We start from the raw sequence: 15,943 nt of genomic DNA on the forward strand, positions 1-15,943 counted from the left end.
GGAGCACAAGTGGTTTAACAGTCCATTCTCTAAATTAAAGAGCATCAGCTACAAGGAGAGGTTGAACAAAATTGTATTCTTTAGAGCATCAGGCTGAAGGACTGACTTGATAGAAGTAGAGAAGATTATAAGAGACATGGATAGTAGGTAGTCACCTCAGGGTAGAAATATCAAATACTAGAGGTCATAGTTTTAAAGGCAAGAGGGGAAAAGTTTACAGTAAATTTAAAAAGCAAATTTTATTTTACATAGAGTGATATACTGTAGGTGTCTGGAACACACTGCCAAGGGATATGATGGAAGCTGCTTTCTTTTGTTTGCACAATTAGTGTTTTCTCTCTCTCTTTCTCTCTGCACATTCAGTGTATGTGTTTTTCTTTTTAAAACTGGATTCATTTGTGTTTCTTGTTTTGTGGCAGTCTGTAAGGAGACTAATCATACTTTGATAGTAAGTGTACTTTGAACCTGATACATTAGCAACATTAAGAGGGATATGAATTTATATGCAGGCAGATATGATTAGTTTAAATTGGCATAATGGTAAGGAAAAACATTGCGCACTGAAGTATTCATTCCTGTCTGTACCTTTCCGTGTTAAATGAACTCATTGGCAATATTTATAGAGAAAGAATGCTTACATTATAGGTTTCTTCCTATACAGTAAATCAAGAAGTGGTTCAGGCTTTTTTCTCTTTCCCCATAGATGTGACCTCATCTGCTGGGCTTTGCTGGCATTTTTTATTGCTGAATTCCAGCAACTGCTCTCTCCTGTGCCTCACTATTGATGTGACATTTTCTTTCCCTATCTCCTGTATACATTTGTTTTCTTTTATTTCTCTTAAAAATTCAATTTCTTCTACCAGCTGACTCCAACAATATCCATAATCCAGTTTGAGGATTAAACTATTCAGTCTCTGGAGATTTCCTTGGTCTTCACCCACTGCCAGACTTTTCCTTTGATCTCTCCACCTCTTCCTTTTCTCTGTAATTAATATGTTTGTAAACTTCTAGCTTTGAAGGAAGATTGTTGACTTGAAACTTCAGCTGTCCTCTCCACAGTCGCTGCCTTTCATGCTGAGTAGTTCAAGTTTCTTATTTTTGTTGGGAAGTCCTCATTTGATTTTTAACTCATCTACAAATAAATATTTATTAAGCAGGTTCTTACATAAAAGCTACACCCAGGATATCTGACTCTACTTCCAGTATTTAAAGTTCTCCCAACTGAGCAATCATGCAAGTCCTATTCTTTCTCCCCATTTTCTGTTGCCCTGCAACTTATTCACTCTCACACCCCCAATGATTCCCCATTGATTCTTCTGCCACTTATCTACGCTAAGGAGCAACTTAATAGTGCAATTTAGTACAGTCATGCAAACTTTGGCCTGCAAACATTTGTTACCCATGATCATTTAAAGCAGTTAACCATCAAACTGGTTCAAATAAAGCAAGTGATAAACAAGTCAGAGATGTAGGAATGAGAGTCTAGGTTGCCTATGTGTAGTTGGTAGCTGCTAAGAGTTTTAACAGTTACTGTTCTGGGACTCAACTCTCAGATGAATAAACTGATCTTGAGCTTCCAGCTAGGTACAGGTATTGATTTTAACCGACACTTCAATAACAAACTCAACCACCTTCATCAGGGATGATGCCTGCGCATGTCTAGTCCAGTGGTATTGAAACCACCGTCATCCATCCTGCCTAATTGGTTAGTCCTCAACCATTCAGGTTTCCACTGTGAATCGAATTCCAGTCCTCACTTAGAGCGAGACCTTCATTTTTATTAAAATTCTTTTTCTCTAGTTTTATTTCAATAGCTTCCTTCATCAGATAGTTCCAAAAGCCACTAGTGTGGCACTGTAGTTTTCTGCCAAAGTCAATCCTACGGCCATGGTGAATGCAATGTTCTGCTACCACTGATTTCTCTGAGTAACCCAAACGGATACACCTCCTGTGCTCCTTGAAGCAAGATTACGTGCGTCCCATCTGGTCAATATGCGCTGCTCCACACTTACATGGAATCCTGTAAACGCCTGCTGTCCTGAGTCTCAAATCATCTTTGACCCCCATAAGCTGTGATTTGAGCTTCCTTATGAGTTTATGGATGCTATTAATCTGGTATTTCTTCAGAATCCTGGCAGTCCTTCCAGAAACCATTGAAATATAGGAAAGACAGGCAGTAGCAAGAGGTTCCGTCAATTTACAATTTCAGTTTATGATGGAGATGGAGCAGAATGGCTGCCTCCTGTTGCTGGAGATTCTTATACGATAGAAACCGGATAGTAGCCTCAGACATGGCGCCTATGGGAAACCCACTCACACAGACTAATACCTCAACAATAACAAACACCATCTCAATACCCAACTTAAGAGTGCTTCTTTCAACTTTAATTAACCACGCGAAAACTATTTCGGACCCAGAAAGACTCCACGAGGAAATAAGATAATCACGCACAACGTTCCTACAGAATGGCTAAAGGTAAAGGAAATCAATAGGGCCCTTCAAAGGGCTGACAGAAAAACTAGGAAACCTAACAATGAGGAGGAACTCATCACAACCGCCTGCCTTCCCTACATTTCCGTGGTTTCTGGAAGCGTCACCCAGATCCTGAAGAAATACCGGATTAGTACCACCCACAAACCCACAAGGAAGCTCAAATCACAGCTTATGCAGGTCAACAATGTCCTGGGACTCAGGACAACTGGCACTTACAGGGATTCCATGAATGTGGAGGCCAGATTGGACGCACAGTGGAAACCTGCATCAAGGAGCACAGGAGTGTAACCATTTGGGTTATCCAGAGAAATCAGTGGTAGCAGAACATTGCATCCACAATGACCATAGGGTTGACTCCAGAGGCACAAAACTACAGTGCCGCACCAATGGCTTTTGGGACGTCCTGGTGAAGGAAGCCATTGAAATAAAACTAGAGAAAAAGAATTTTAATGAAGACAAAGGTCTCGCTCTAAATAGGAACTGGAATTCACAGTGGAAACCTGATTGGATGTAGACTAAACAATCAGGAGGGATAGACGATAGGAGTATACATACCACCAAACTAGACGTACCCACACATCATCCCCGAAGATAGCAGAGTTTGTCATGGAAACTTTGGTTAAAAACAATACCTGTACCCAGCTAGAAGCCCGAGAAGAGTTTATTCTTCATATCTGCCAGGAAAGCACTAGATCCATTTTCAACACTCAGATCGTCATAGGAAGAAAAACACTCACAGGCTTTGTCTACATAAAAAAATGGCTTATTTCCTGTCGATAAAAGATGAGAAATTCATGTAAGGCAGAGCTGGGTTCTACCCATAACCTGAGTATTCTGTGACGACAACTAGTAGGAACTTTACAGATTGAATTTTAGAACATTAATCAATCACCTGGTGCTGTGGAGTAAGCGTAAAGGAAGTCTGCCTCTATAGGTATTTTTTGCAGGGATGTAGCCATTTCCCTATTGCTATCAGTTTCAATTCCATCTGTTTCAACACCAGCATCAAATTCAGTTCCTCGACAAGCCTAATAAACAGCAGTGAACAGAGGAGTAAAGACATTAAAATAAAGACATCTGCAAATTAGAAAAGCTTAAACAAAACATAGTCAACCTCACACAATTCAACTGTAACAAATGATTTGTATTACATGTTGCTTATTTTTCTCTTCTGTGCAGAACAGAAAAGAGATTGATTCCTGGGTTAGAGGTTTATGGATACAAATATGATAGTTATTCCTCTACAATATCTAGATACAGATTACCAGATTGTTCAATAGTGAATAATTCTTCATCCTGCCTTCACACAACATTCACTTTCCACCAGGTGCCAAAGGTGAGCAGAAAAAGGGCAATGATTCATTTTCCCCCATCAGCAAAGGCTATTTCAGCGACACGATTACCCCAGTGAAATCTACATTAGTGTTGCCTTGGCTTTAGTAGTACCCTCCAAGTCAAAAATTATGTATTCCAGGTTTATGAAATATTAGACTAACAGTTCATCAACTTCATCTGTTGAAAAGGAATCGTCAACAAAGAAAACAGAACCAAAAGACAAGGGAAAACATTGGGAGCAGTTAGGATCTAGAAAATACTGTGAGAGAGAAAAGTGGAGGCAGATTTGGTCATCACATTCAAAAAGGAACTGGATAGTCATTTGAAAGGAGAGCATTTGCAGAACTATGGGAAAAGAGCAGAAAAGTTGGTTTGCTAGATTTACCTTTTACAGAAACAGCAGGGATCAATGGGCTAAATTGCCTCATCCCATGCTCTAGACATTCACAATAAATTACAAACAAATGTGATTTAGTTCTAGATCAAGTGCTCCAAGCTACTCTAAAGCTTTACTTTCTAAACTTAATTGCTTCTCATTTGTATCCTTTTTCAACATCTTTTATTCTTTAGGTAGTTTATTTATTTGAATGCAAGTATTTCATTCTCCTTTTGAAGTATTTTTAAACATTATTTTATTTCCTGTTTTTACTTTATACTCTGGGTGAAGAGACTTCATATAAAATGACAAGTTAGCTAACTTGTGGCTTAAAATTAAAATCTATAAGATGACTTTTTAATCTGAGAGAATTTGTGGCCAAATTAATATGGATTTTAACGTACATGTGTAATGGAAAACCATGAAGCATTCAGAAATATAATCATACAATTATGCAGACTGATCTAATTTTAAATACATTCACTGCTAGAGCATCCTGTGATTGAAAAAAAATTGCAAAAACATACTTACTGAACAAATTTCACTACTAAATGATTGACTATTTTTTCCGAGAAATAACTACAGGTTGGAGACTCCAAATATTAGGAGGAACCTCTCAGCAAATAATCAAGCTCCCACAAGATCAGCAAGATTGGCAGAGACAAAGAACCTATTACTGTTAAATGACTCAAGGGGATTATACAAGTACAATGTCTTTAATTATTAGTATAGAACTCTAAGTAGAAGATTAGCTGAACTACAGGCTGAAGCAACATTTTCCCTTAAAGGAAGAGCAAGTTAAAAGTGTATTCGTACTGGAACCATTTCAGTGCACCAATCACCACCTGCTATAGAAAATGTATGCCGGGATATGCTCAAATACCTCCAGAATATTATGATCAGCTTTAAAACCAGGTTAGAAACTTCCATACCTGTATGAAAAACAACTTTGGCTTGCCAATTAGAGTTCGGCATAGATCTCCTCTAAAAATACGAGTGAAATGCTTAATTTCTTCGCAGCCATCTGTTCCATACAGCAATCCTTCTTCTCCATGACTGAGGAAAATACAGATGAAAGCTGCCATTTGGCTGTGATCACTCTTGGCAACTATAAACATACACAAATAGAATGCAATGAGTTGTAAATGCAATAACAGTTGGCACTATTTAAAATCCATGTTTCTTTATCTATATCTTCCCAAATCTGCCTCCTTTAGACACATATTTCTTGTAGAAAATCCAGAAAATTATGGAAGGCAAATACACTCAGTGGCTACTTTATTAGGTACACCTATATACCTGCTTATAAATAGATGTGTCTAATCAGCCAATCATGTGACAGCAACTCAACGCATACATGCAAGTAGACATGGTCAAGAGGTTCAGTTGTTGTTCAGACCAAACATCAGAGGGGGAAGAAGTGTGATCCAAGTGATTTTGACTGTGTTATGATTATTGGTGCCAGATGGGGTGATTTCAGTACCTTAAAAACTGCTCAACTCCTGGGATTTTCACAGTTTCTAGAGCTTACAGAGAACTGTGTGAAAAATAAAAAAGCATCCAGTGAGCAGCAGTTCTGTGGGCAAAAATTCTTTGTTATAATGAGAGATGCCCAAAGAGAATGACCAGACTGGTTCAAGCCTACAGCAAGGCTAAAGCGACTTAAATAACCACACGTTACAACAGTGCTCAGAATCAGAATCGTGTTTAATATCACTGGCATATGTCATGAAATTTGCTAGCTTTGTGAAGCATCAAAATACAATATATAATAATAGAGAAAATAAAACTGAATTACTGTAACTTATATAAAGTAGCAATGAGAAGAGGGCATTGATGGACACCACCTTTCTGAGGCATCACTCCTTGAAGATCTCTTGGATACAGTGGAGGCTAGTGCCCAGGATAGATTAGACTAAGCTTACTTCTGCTGCTTACTTCAATCCTGTACGGTAGCTTGCCCATCCCAGACAGTAATGTAGCTAGTTAGAATGCTCTCCACAGTACATCTGTAGAAATTTGAGTGTTTTAGGTCAGGGGTCCCCAACCTTTTTTGCACTGCTGACCAGTTTAATATTGACAATATTCTTGCGGACCGGCCGACCGGGAGGGTGGGTAGGGTTGCCAACCGACAAGAGTAGCAGTCAAGTACGTTGGGTTTACCCTGAGTAAGACTACAATGACCATGAAGCCTTGCGCAGGCACCAGTGCGCACGCGTGGCTTCCGCATGCGTGTACATGCCGATTTCTGAAAGGGTTTATCTAACGAATTTAATATTAAACACAGTGCATATTTTCCTCACATGAATATAGCGATAAGTCAATTATCAGGGGAGGACAGGGGAGCTTGAAGCATTGAATGAACTTCCAGTAGAAGTAGTAGAGGCAGGTTCGATATTATCATTTAAAGAAAAATTGGATAGGTATATGGGCAGGAAAGGAATGGAGGGGTGTGGGCTGAGTGCAGGTCGGTGGGACTAGGTGAGAGTAGTGCTCAGCACGGACTAGAAGGGCAGAGATGGCCTGTTTCCATGCTGTAATTTTTATATGGTTATATAAGTCAATAGCATCATAACATTTTAAGTAACGTTAGGATATTAAACACACAGCACATATTTTCCCCGTATGAACATATAAAATCATTGCAACACACCAATATCGCTGAACTAGTGGGAGCACTGGGCTTGTTTTCCTGCAACAAGACGGTCCTATCGAGGGGTGATGGGAGACAGCGATACTCGAAGGGGGTTCCTTATGTCCAGTCTATTCTGCAATTTAGTTTTCATTACATTCATTGCAGGGATATGTTGGAAATGGAAGCACCATTTTCAGTGCTTTCGTGGCTAGCTCAGGTCTTGACTTTGATCCAGAATGCCGACAGAGATGTTATGTCAAACATACTTCTTAGCCCGCCGTCATTTGCAAGCCTGAGGAGTTGATCTCCTTCCCGCGCTGACATGGATGACGCGTGGGTCATGACCTCGCATGCGTAATGACCTCGCTGCGTTCAAGCTCAACAGTGTGTGACAGGGAATGAGGAAAGGTGCAGCTGACTCATATCACCAAATCATATAGTTTCCTCTCGGCCCGGTAGCACATGCTTTGTAGCCCGGTACCGGTCCACGGCCTGGTGGTTGGGGACCGCTGTTTTAGGTGACATGCCAAATCTCCTCAAACTACTAATGAAGTATAGCCACTATTGTGCTTTATTTGTAGCTGCATTGATATGTTGGGCCCAGGATAGATCCTCAGAGATACTGACACCCAGGAACTTGCAGTTGCTCATTTCTTCCAAGGACTGGTGTGTGTACCCTAGTCTTACCACTTCTGAGGTCCACAGTCAGTTCTTTGCTCTTACTGACATTGAGTGCAAGGTCATTGCTGCGACACTGCTCAACTAGATGATATATCTCACTCCCGTACACCCCTTTGTCACCATCTGAGATTCTGTCAACAATGGTGGTATTGTCAGCAAATTTATAGATGGCATTTGAGCTGTGCATAGGTACACCATCAGAGACATCCCACCCTGCAAAAACTCATTTCCGGGAGGTAGCACGACCATTTCAGGGACGTAGCACCACTCCCCCCCCCGCCCCCCCCCCCCCCGGTCAACCTCCAAGGGTGTATGAATACTTCGTTTAGTGATTTTATCTAATCTGTAAACCAAGTTGGGTATATGCAGAAAATGAGACATTAAAATATGTACTTATATTACATTATATTATCATGGAGTCATTTTTTTTAATTCTATTACAAATTTAAGCAAGTCTACAGGGAGTTTGGCCTCATCACGTAGGACATCAAGAGTAGCTCCTTAGCAGCTAGCCGGCTAGTTTAAATAACGTTAGCTATGCTAATGAACGAATGACAACTGTTAATCTCACCTCAACATGTCTTTTATATTTTAACCCACCATGGGCAATAGAAAAGTCACTGCTGCAAACAGTGCAGCGAGCAACACTGTCATTATTTTTCAGGTCGACTGTAAAGCCTGCCCACAGAGAAATCTGGTAGGTCTACTTAGCATGAAGAGAGACCAATCAGGATGCTCGCTCTCCCTCTCAAAAAAATCGATTTCCGGGATATTGTATATAATTTCCAGGCGTCAAGGAGCCGCTATCAATATGCGGGAGACTCCCGGAACTTCCGGGAAAGGTGGGATGTCTGCCATCAAGGACGTAGAGAGAGTAAAGCAGTGGGCTAAGCACACATCCCTGAAGTGCGCTAGGTGTTAATTGTCTGTGAGGGGGAGATGTTTTTTCCAATCTGCACAGATTGTGGTCTTCCAGTTAGGAAGTTGAGGACCTAGTTGCAGAGGGGATGATAGAGACCCAAGTTTTGGAGCTTTCCAGTCAGAACTGTAGGAGTGATGGTGTTAAGCATTGAACTGTGGTCAATAAACAGCATCCTGACATAGGTATTTGCATTGGTGTGCAGAAGAACATCTCTGAACGCACAGGTCAAATCTTAAAGTGGATGGTCAACAGCAGCAGAAGACCATGAACATACACTAAGTGGCCACTTTATCAGGTACAGGTACAGGAGGTACCTAATGAAGTGGACATTGAGTATTTCACCCTTCCTCCCACCATCCCATTTATTTATTTTACAAAGTATAGTTTTGCCAGCAAGGCCCGCACTTACGTAACTGTTACACACAAGTCAATTTTGTTGCAAATTTGAGATCAGTAGACATTGCTAATTATGAATATCACAAATGACGAAAACTGTGTGGGTTGCAGGTTTCAATAATCACTGATTATTAAGGCCACAAGACATAGGAGCAGAATTAGGCCATTTGGCCCATTGAGTCTACACCACCATTTAATCACATCTAATTCATTTTCCTCTCAATCCCATTCTCTCCGTAACTTTTCGGGCCCTGATTTATCAACAATCTATCAACTCCGCCTTAAATGTACCCAATTGGCCTGGCCTCCAAAGCTACCTGTGACAATAAATTCCACACATTCACCCCTCTAGCTACAGAAATTCCTCCTCATCTCCATTCTAAATCAATGTCCTTCTATTCTGAGGCTGTGCCCTCTAGTCCTAGATTTCTCCAATACAGGAAACATCCTCTCCAAGTCTACTCTATCGGGGCCTTTCAACATTCGGTAGGTTTCAACCCCTCATTTTTCTATATTCCAATGACTACAGGCCCAGAGTCAACATACGTTCCTCATATGATAAGCTTTTCATTCCCAGAATAACTTTTCTGAACCCCCTCTGAACCCACTCAATGTCAGCACATCCTTTCTTGAATAAGGGGCCCAAACCTGCTCACAGTACTCCAAGTGAGGCCTCACCAGTGGCTTATAAAGCCTCAGCATTACCTCCTTGTACTAATATACTAGTCCTCTTGAAACAAACACTAACATTACATTTGCTTTCCTCACCACCAACTCAACCTGCAAGTTAACTTTTAGGAAATCCTGCATGAGGACTCCCAAGTTTCTTTGTATGTTGGACTTTAAGTTTTCTCCCTATTTAAAAGCTAGACTACAATTTGGGCTCCCCAGTCCAAATGTGTTGTCTTTTCTGTTATTCCATTAAAACCCTTTGTTAATCTTAAGATCTACCAAAAGCACACAGTTGCCTGTGCTTTTATCCTGCTCTCTGCACCTCATCACAAGCAAGCAGTGATATTACAACTTAGTCCAAGGTACCTGAACTGCAACATGAAGATAGTTTTTAAAAACTCAATTTCATTTGTTTTCACCAACACTTACCATTGCTTAGTTTTTTAAACATCTGTTCACATGTTTGATCATTAAGAATTTCAGTGCGAAAACCCAAGTTTTTGAATGTCTTCATCAAATTGCTGGCATCTTTGTCTGTACCACTGCGTTTAGTCATGCCTATAAAAATAATTAAAGAAAAATAATAGCAATTTTACTCTAGTTAACTTGTTCTATATCAGTTAATTGCATTGTGGATGGTAATTCTACAGACACTAGAGATCCACTTAGGAAAAAGGCCTACTATAAGGGCGTTGGTCTTGATGGCAAATGCCTAAATCCTAATTAACAGGGATCAAGTAACGAAAATCAAGGCTGAGCCTGCTGCAAAAAGGGGGTCTCTAGGTGGACATCAGAAATGGGAATCACATCTAATTTCCCACTCTAATAAACAAACTTACACAAGCTGAATAACATTGATGAAATTTATTTAACTGTATTTTTGTTCAACAGATCACTGGCTCAATCATTTACTGGATAAGTTCAAGGTATCTAAGCTCACAAATGCTTCACATAAACAGTATTAAATTATATTAAACTTTATCAAAATTATTGCATAGCCATTAATAACTGCATGTTGGACTTAACCAAGGGCTCTGCAACATTAAAATATATTCTAACCATCAGAATAGTTGAGCCACAGTGATAATAAATCAGTAGTTTTAATTCAAGTACAATTTATATTCAAAATCTAAAGATATACAAGTAAACAGCTCTAATTCAAGATAGGGTATGTGCAATTACCTGTTGTTGGGTGGAAATTCTTATTGTTAAAAATGATGCATGTGCCAATATGTTGATAGTTCATGTTATATTTCATACATGGACCAGCGAATTCACTTTCCAATTCATTGGCAAGCTGTTTTTGGCTTCTGAACAGGAACACAATCAGACTTAGTATTTGACAAGATTGAAGAGTCACCCAAGATTAGAAGTTTCAGAACAGAAGAAAAAATATAGCAGCCAATTTTAGTACAAGTATACATTTTTCTAGAGAAAACACAATTTAGATACATATAGCCGAAGTTGCATCTCCCAGGGTTCATTAACTATATCTTCTCTATTTGCTTCTTTTATGCTCATAACTCCATGCATTAAAAAATTAGAAATCACAGATATTTTCTGATTTATTCATTTTATAGGACTCAAGTTTGCCAGCCAGATCTCTGTACTCAGGAGAATGATTTTACACAAGTTTAATGGATAGCTCTATATAAAGTTTCAAATCCACAATCAATATACTTTGCTATGCATGAAAATCAAACTAAATGGAAAAGGAGCAGGATTTATGGCCATTTTTTTTAATGGTTCTGATATTTACATTTCTGCACTCAATTCATTCCTTTTACCTCTGGAACAGATGCATTACAAACTGTCACACAAGCAGGATTTAAGAATTAAGAAACTGCATTTAAGCCACCATTCACCATTTCAAACTTCTATAGTTTACTAGTCTGGTCTACTTTTTTACTTTTGAGTTTATTGTGCTTTTTTTAAAATTATCTAATTGCTCCACATCTTGCACCATTTTTTTTGATTCGGAGCAAGAAGGCTGCGGGTGAACGGCTAAGGATTTCCGGAGCGAAGGCAGTTTAACTACTCAGGGTAAAAGAGAGGCAAGACTGCGCAGGCGCGTAACGTCAGCCAGTAGAGTGGGAAAAGTTTAAAAAGAAGACCGCCATATCCAGCTGGCAGTGTAATGAGAGGTAGCAGAGTGCTAGGGCTTTGGCGCAACGGGCTTAGGCGGAAACGAGGCGAGGTAGGTCTACCTGTGTTAATTGTGGAAAGGAAGTAGTGTGTGTGTGTGTGTGCGTGTGTGTGTGTGTGAGAGGCCGGTTTTCTGTGCTCGGTGTCAGATGTGGGAGGTCCTGGAGTCTCCCGGACGGCCATATCTGCACCTGGTATGTCGAGCTGCAGCTTCTAAGGGACCGAGTTAGGGAAATGGAGATGCAGCTCAATGACCTTTGTCTGGTCAGGGAGAACGGGGAGGTGACAGAAAGGAGTTATAGGCAGGTGGTCACACCGGGGCCACCGGAGACAGACAGTAAGTAACAGTCAGGAGAGGGAAGGAGGAGAGTCAGGTAGGTACTAGAGAGTACTCCTGTGGTTGTACCCCTTGACAACAAGTAACAATAAGTACTCCTGTTTGAGTACTGTTGGGGAGGGGGGGTAGCCTACCTGGGGGAAGCAACAGCGGCCGTGCGTCTGGCACAGAGTCCGGCCCAGTGGCTCAGAAGGGTAGGGAAAGGAAGAGGAAGGCAGTAGTGATAGGGGACTCTATAGTTAGGGGGTCAGACAGGTGATTCTGTGGACGCAGGAAAGAAACTTGGATGGTAGTTTGCCTCCCAGGTGCCAAGGTCCAAGATATTTTAGATCGTGTCCAAGACATCCTGCAGTGGGAGGGAGAACAGCCAGAGGTCGTGGTACATATTGGTACCAATGACATAGAGAGGAAAAAGGAAGAGGTCCTGAAAACAGACTACAGGGAGTTAGGAAGGAAGTTGAGAAGCAGGACTGCAAAGGTAGTAATCTCGGGATTACTGCCTGTGCCACGCAACAGTGAGTATAGGAATAGAATGAGGTGGAGGATAAATGCATGGCTGAGGAATTGGAGCAGGGGGCAGGGATTCAGATTTCGGCATCATTGGGACCTCTTTTGGGGCAGGTGTGACCTGTACAAAAAGGACGGGTTGCACTTGAATCCCAGGGGGACCAATATCCTGGCGGGGAGGTTGGCTAAGGCTACTGGGGAGAGTTTAAACTAGAATTGTTGGGGGATGGGAACCAAACTGAAGAGACTGGGGAAGTGGCGGTTGGCTCACAAATAGAGAAAGCTTGGAGACAGCGTGTGAGGGAGGATACGCAGGTGATAGAGAGGGAATGTACTCAGATGGACCGTTTGAGATGTGTCTATTTTAACACAAGGAGTATTGTGAACAAAGCGGATGAGCTTAGAGCGTGGATCAGTACTTAGAGCTATGACGTGGTGGCTATTACAGAGACTTGGATGGCTCAGGGACAGGAAAGGTTACTTCAAATGCCAGGTTTTAGGTGTTTCAGAAAGGACAGGAAGGGAGACAAAAGAGGTGGCGGCGTGGCACTGTTGATCAGAGATAGTGTCACAGCTGCAGAAAAGGTGGATGTCATGGAGGGATTGCCTGTGGCAGTGGTCCCCAACCACCGGGCCGCGGACCGGTACTGGGCCACGAGGAAACAATATGAGTCAGCTGCACCTTCCCTCATTCCCTGTCATGCACTGTTGAACTTGAACATAGGGTTGCCAACTGTCCCATATTTGCCAGGACATCCTGAATATTGAGCTAAATTGGTTTGTCCTGTATTTCCCGCGCTAAGGTAGAGCGTTCCTATGAAACCTTTCATGCCGAAATGGCGTGAAGCGAAGAAGCAATTACCATTAATTTATATGGGAAAAATTTTTGAGCGTTCCCAGACCCAAAAAATAACCTAACAAATCATATCAAATAACACATAAAACCAAAAATAAGTAACACTAACATATAGTAAAAGCAGGAATGATATGATAAATACACAGCCTATATAAAGTAGAAATAATGTATGTACAGTATAGTTGGGAAGATGAAGGCAAAATCAATTTGTGGGAAAAAAAATCGGCACCTACACGCATGCGTACATCACATGTGCACGTCACGCATGCACACACAGGTGCCTGCGCAAGGCTTCATGGTCATGGTCGTCTTTCCAGGGGTAAAACACATGTCCCGGGATTTGACTGCTACTTTTGTCCCATATTTGGGAGAGAGAAAGTTGGCACCCTAACTGTAAAAGACATGTTGAGGTGAGTTTAACCCTACTTGAACATCCCCCACCCCCCTTGGGTCGGCCGGTCCGCAAGAATATTGTCAATATTAAACCGGTCCGTGGTGCAAAAAGGTTGGGGACCCCTGGTCTGCAGAGTCTCTGTGGGTGGAGGTGAGGAACAGGAAGAATAACCTTACTGGGTGTTTTTTAGAGGCTGGCCAATAAAACAGAAATAGGCATCCGTTAGTTTCATGAGACCATGGATTTGCGCCTTGGAAGGTTTCCAGGGCGCAGGTCTAGGCAAGGTTGTATGGAAGACCAGCAGTTGCCCAAGCTGCAAGTCTCCCCTCTCCACGCCACTGACGTTGTCCAAGGGAAAGACATTAGGACTCATACAGCTTGGCACCGGTGTCATCGCAGAGCAATGTGTGGTTAAGTGCCTCGCTCAAGAACACACACGCTGCCTCAGCCAAGGCTCGAACTAGCAACCTTCAAATCACTAGATGAACGCCTTAACCACTTGACCACACGCCAACTAATAGTAACAGAGATATTGAGGAGCAGATAGGGGAACAGATCCTGGAAAGGTATAATAATAAGGGTTGTCGTGATGGGAGATTTTAATTTCCCAAATATCGACTGGCATCTCCCTAGAGCAAGGAGTTTAGATGGGGTGGAGTTTGTTAGGTGTGTTCAGGAAGGTATCTTGACACAATATGTAGATAAGCCTACAAGAGGAGAGACCATACTTGATTTGGTATTGGGAAATGAACCTGGTCAGGTGTCAGTTCTCACAGTGGGAGAGCATTTTGGAGATAGTGATCATAATTCTATCTCCTTTACAATAGCATTAGAGAGAGATAGGAACAGACAGGTTAGAAAGGCGTTTAATTGGAGTAAGGGGAATTATAAGGCTATCAGGCAGGAAATTGGAAGCTTAAATTGGGAACAGATGTTCTCAGGGAAAGATGCGGAAGAAATGTGGTAAATGTTCAGAGGATATTTGTGTGGAGTTCTACATAGGTACATTCCAATGAGATGGGAAGTTATGGTAGGGTACAGGAACCATGGTGTACAAAGGCTGTAATAAATCTAGTCAAGAAGAAAAAAAAAGCTTACAAAAGGTTCAGAGAGTTAGGTAATGTTAGGGATCTAGAAGATTATAAGGCTAACAGGAAGGAGCTTAAGGAGGAAATTAGAAGAGCCAGAAGGGGCCATGAAAAGGCCTTGGTGGGCAGGATTAAGGAAAACCCCAAGGCATTCTACAAGTATGTGAAGAGCAAGAGGATAAGACATGAAAGAATAGGACCTATCAAGTGTGACAGTGGGAAAGTATGCATGGAACTGGAGGAAATAGCAGGGGTACTTAATGAATACTTTACTTCAGTATTCAGTATGGACAAGGATCTTGGTGATTGTAGTGCAGACTTGCAGAAGACTGAAAAGCTTGAGCATGTAGATATTAAGAAAGAGGATGTGCTGGAGCTTTTGGAAAGCATCAAGAAAGTCACCGGGACCGGATGAGATGTACCCCAGGCAACTGTGGAAGGTGAGGGAGGAGATTGCTGAGCCTCTGGCCATGATCTTTAAATCATCAATGGGGCTGGGAGAGGTTCCAGAGCATTGGAGGGTTGCGGATGTTGTTTCTTTATTCAAGAAAGGGAGTAAAGATAGCCCAGGAAATTATAGACCAGTGAGTCTTACTTCAGTGGTTGGTAAATTGATGGAGAAGATCTTGAGGGGCAGGATTTATGAACATTTGGAGAGGTATACAGGTTTCCCCCGCCATCCAAAGGTAGAGCGTTCCTATGAAACAGTTTGTAAGCTGGAATGTCGTAAAGCAAAGAAGCAGTTACCACTTATTTACATGGGAAAATTTTGTGAGCTTTCGCAGACTCAAAAATAACCTACCAAATCATGCCAAATAACACATAAAACCTAAAATAACAGTAACATATAGTAAAAGCAGGAATGATATGATGAATACACAGCCTATATAAAGTAGAAATACTTTTCCACAATTGCCTGCACCGTTCTCCGTAGCAAAAATCTCACGCAAGTGTCGTTGGCAAAAACATGGCGCAAGCGCTCTCCAGTAACCTTTAAGCTATGAAGCTGCCAAATCATACCAAACAACACGTAAAAATACACAGCCGATATAAAGTAGAAATAATGTATCTACAGTGTAGCATCACTTACGGGAATTGAGAAGAC

General features: G+C 41.4%; 1 protein-coding gene across 3 annotated transcripts in view; it reads right to left on the reverse strand.

The window, feature by feature from the left end:
* Positions 1-15,943, reverse strand: part of casp3b (caspase 3, apoptosis-related cysteine peptidase b) — a 52,951-nt gene that overhangs the window by 13,192 nt on the left and 23,816 nt on the right. For 2 of the 3 annotated variants that reach the window (XM_072257727.1, XM_072257726.1), the window contains exons 3-6: positions 10,694-10,821; positions 9,941-10,069; positions 5,138-5,313; positions 3,387-3,522 (exon numbers count right to left, since the gene is read on the reverse strand). In XM_072257727.1, the coding sequence (XP_072113828.1) occupies positions 3,387-3,522; positions 5,138-5,313; positions 9,941-10,069; positions 10,694-10,821 (569 nt within the window). The remainder of the gene's footprint in view (positions 1-3,386; positions 3,523-5,137; positions 5,314-9,940; positions 10,070-10,693; positions 10,822-15,943) is intronic. The other variant, XM_072257728.1, reaches the window with a different exon arrangement.

The sequence above is a fragment of the Mobula birostris genome, chromosome 5, assembly GCF_030028105.1.
Source record: "Mobula birostris isolate sMobBir1 chromosome 5, sMobBir1.hap1, whole genome shotgun sequence".
Taxonomy (NCBI): Eukaryota; Metazoa; Chordata; class Chondrichthyes; order Myliobatiformes; family Myliobatidae; genus Mobula; species Mobula birostris.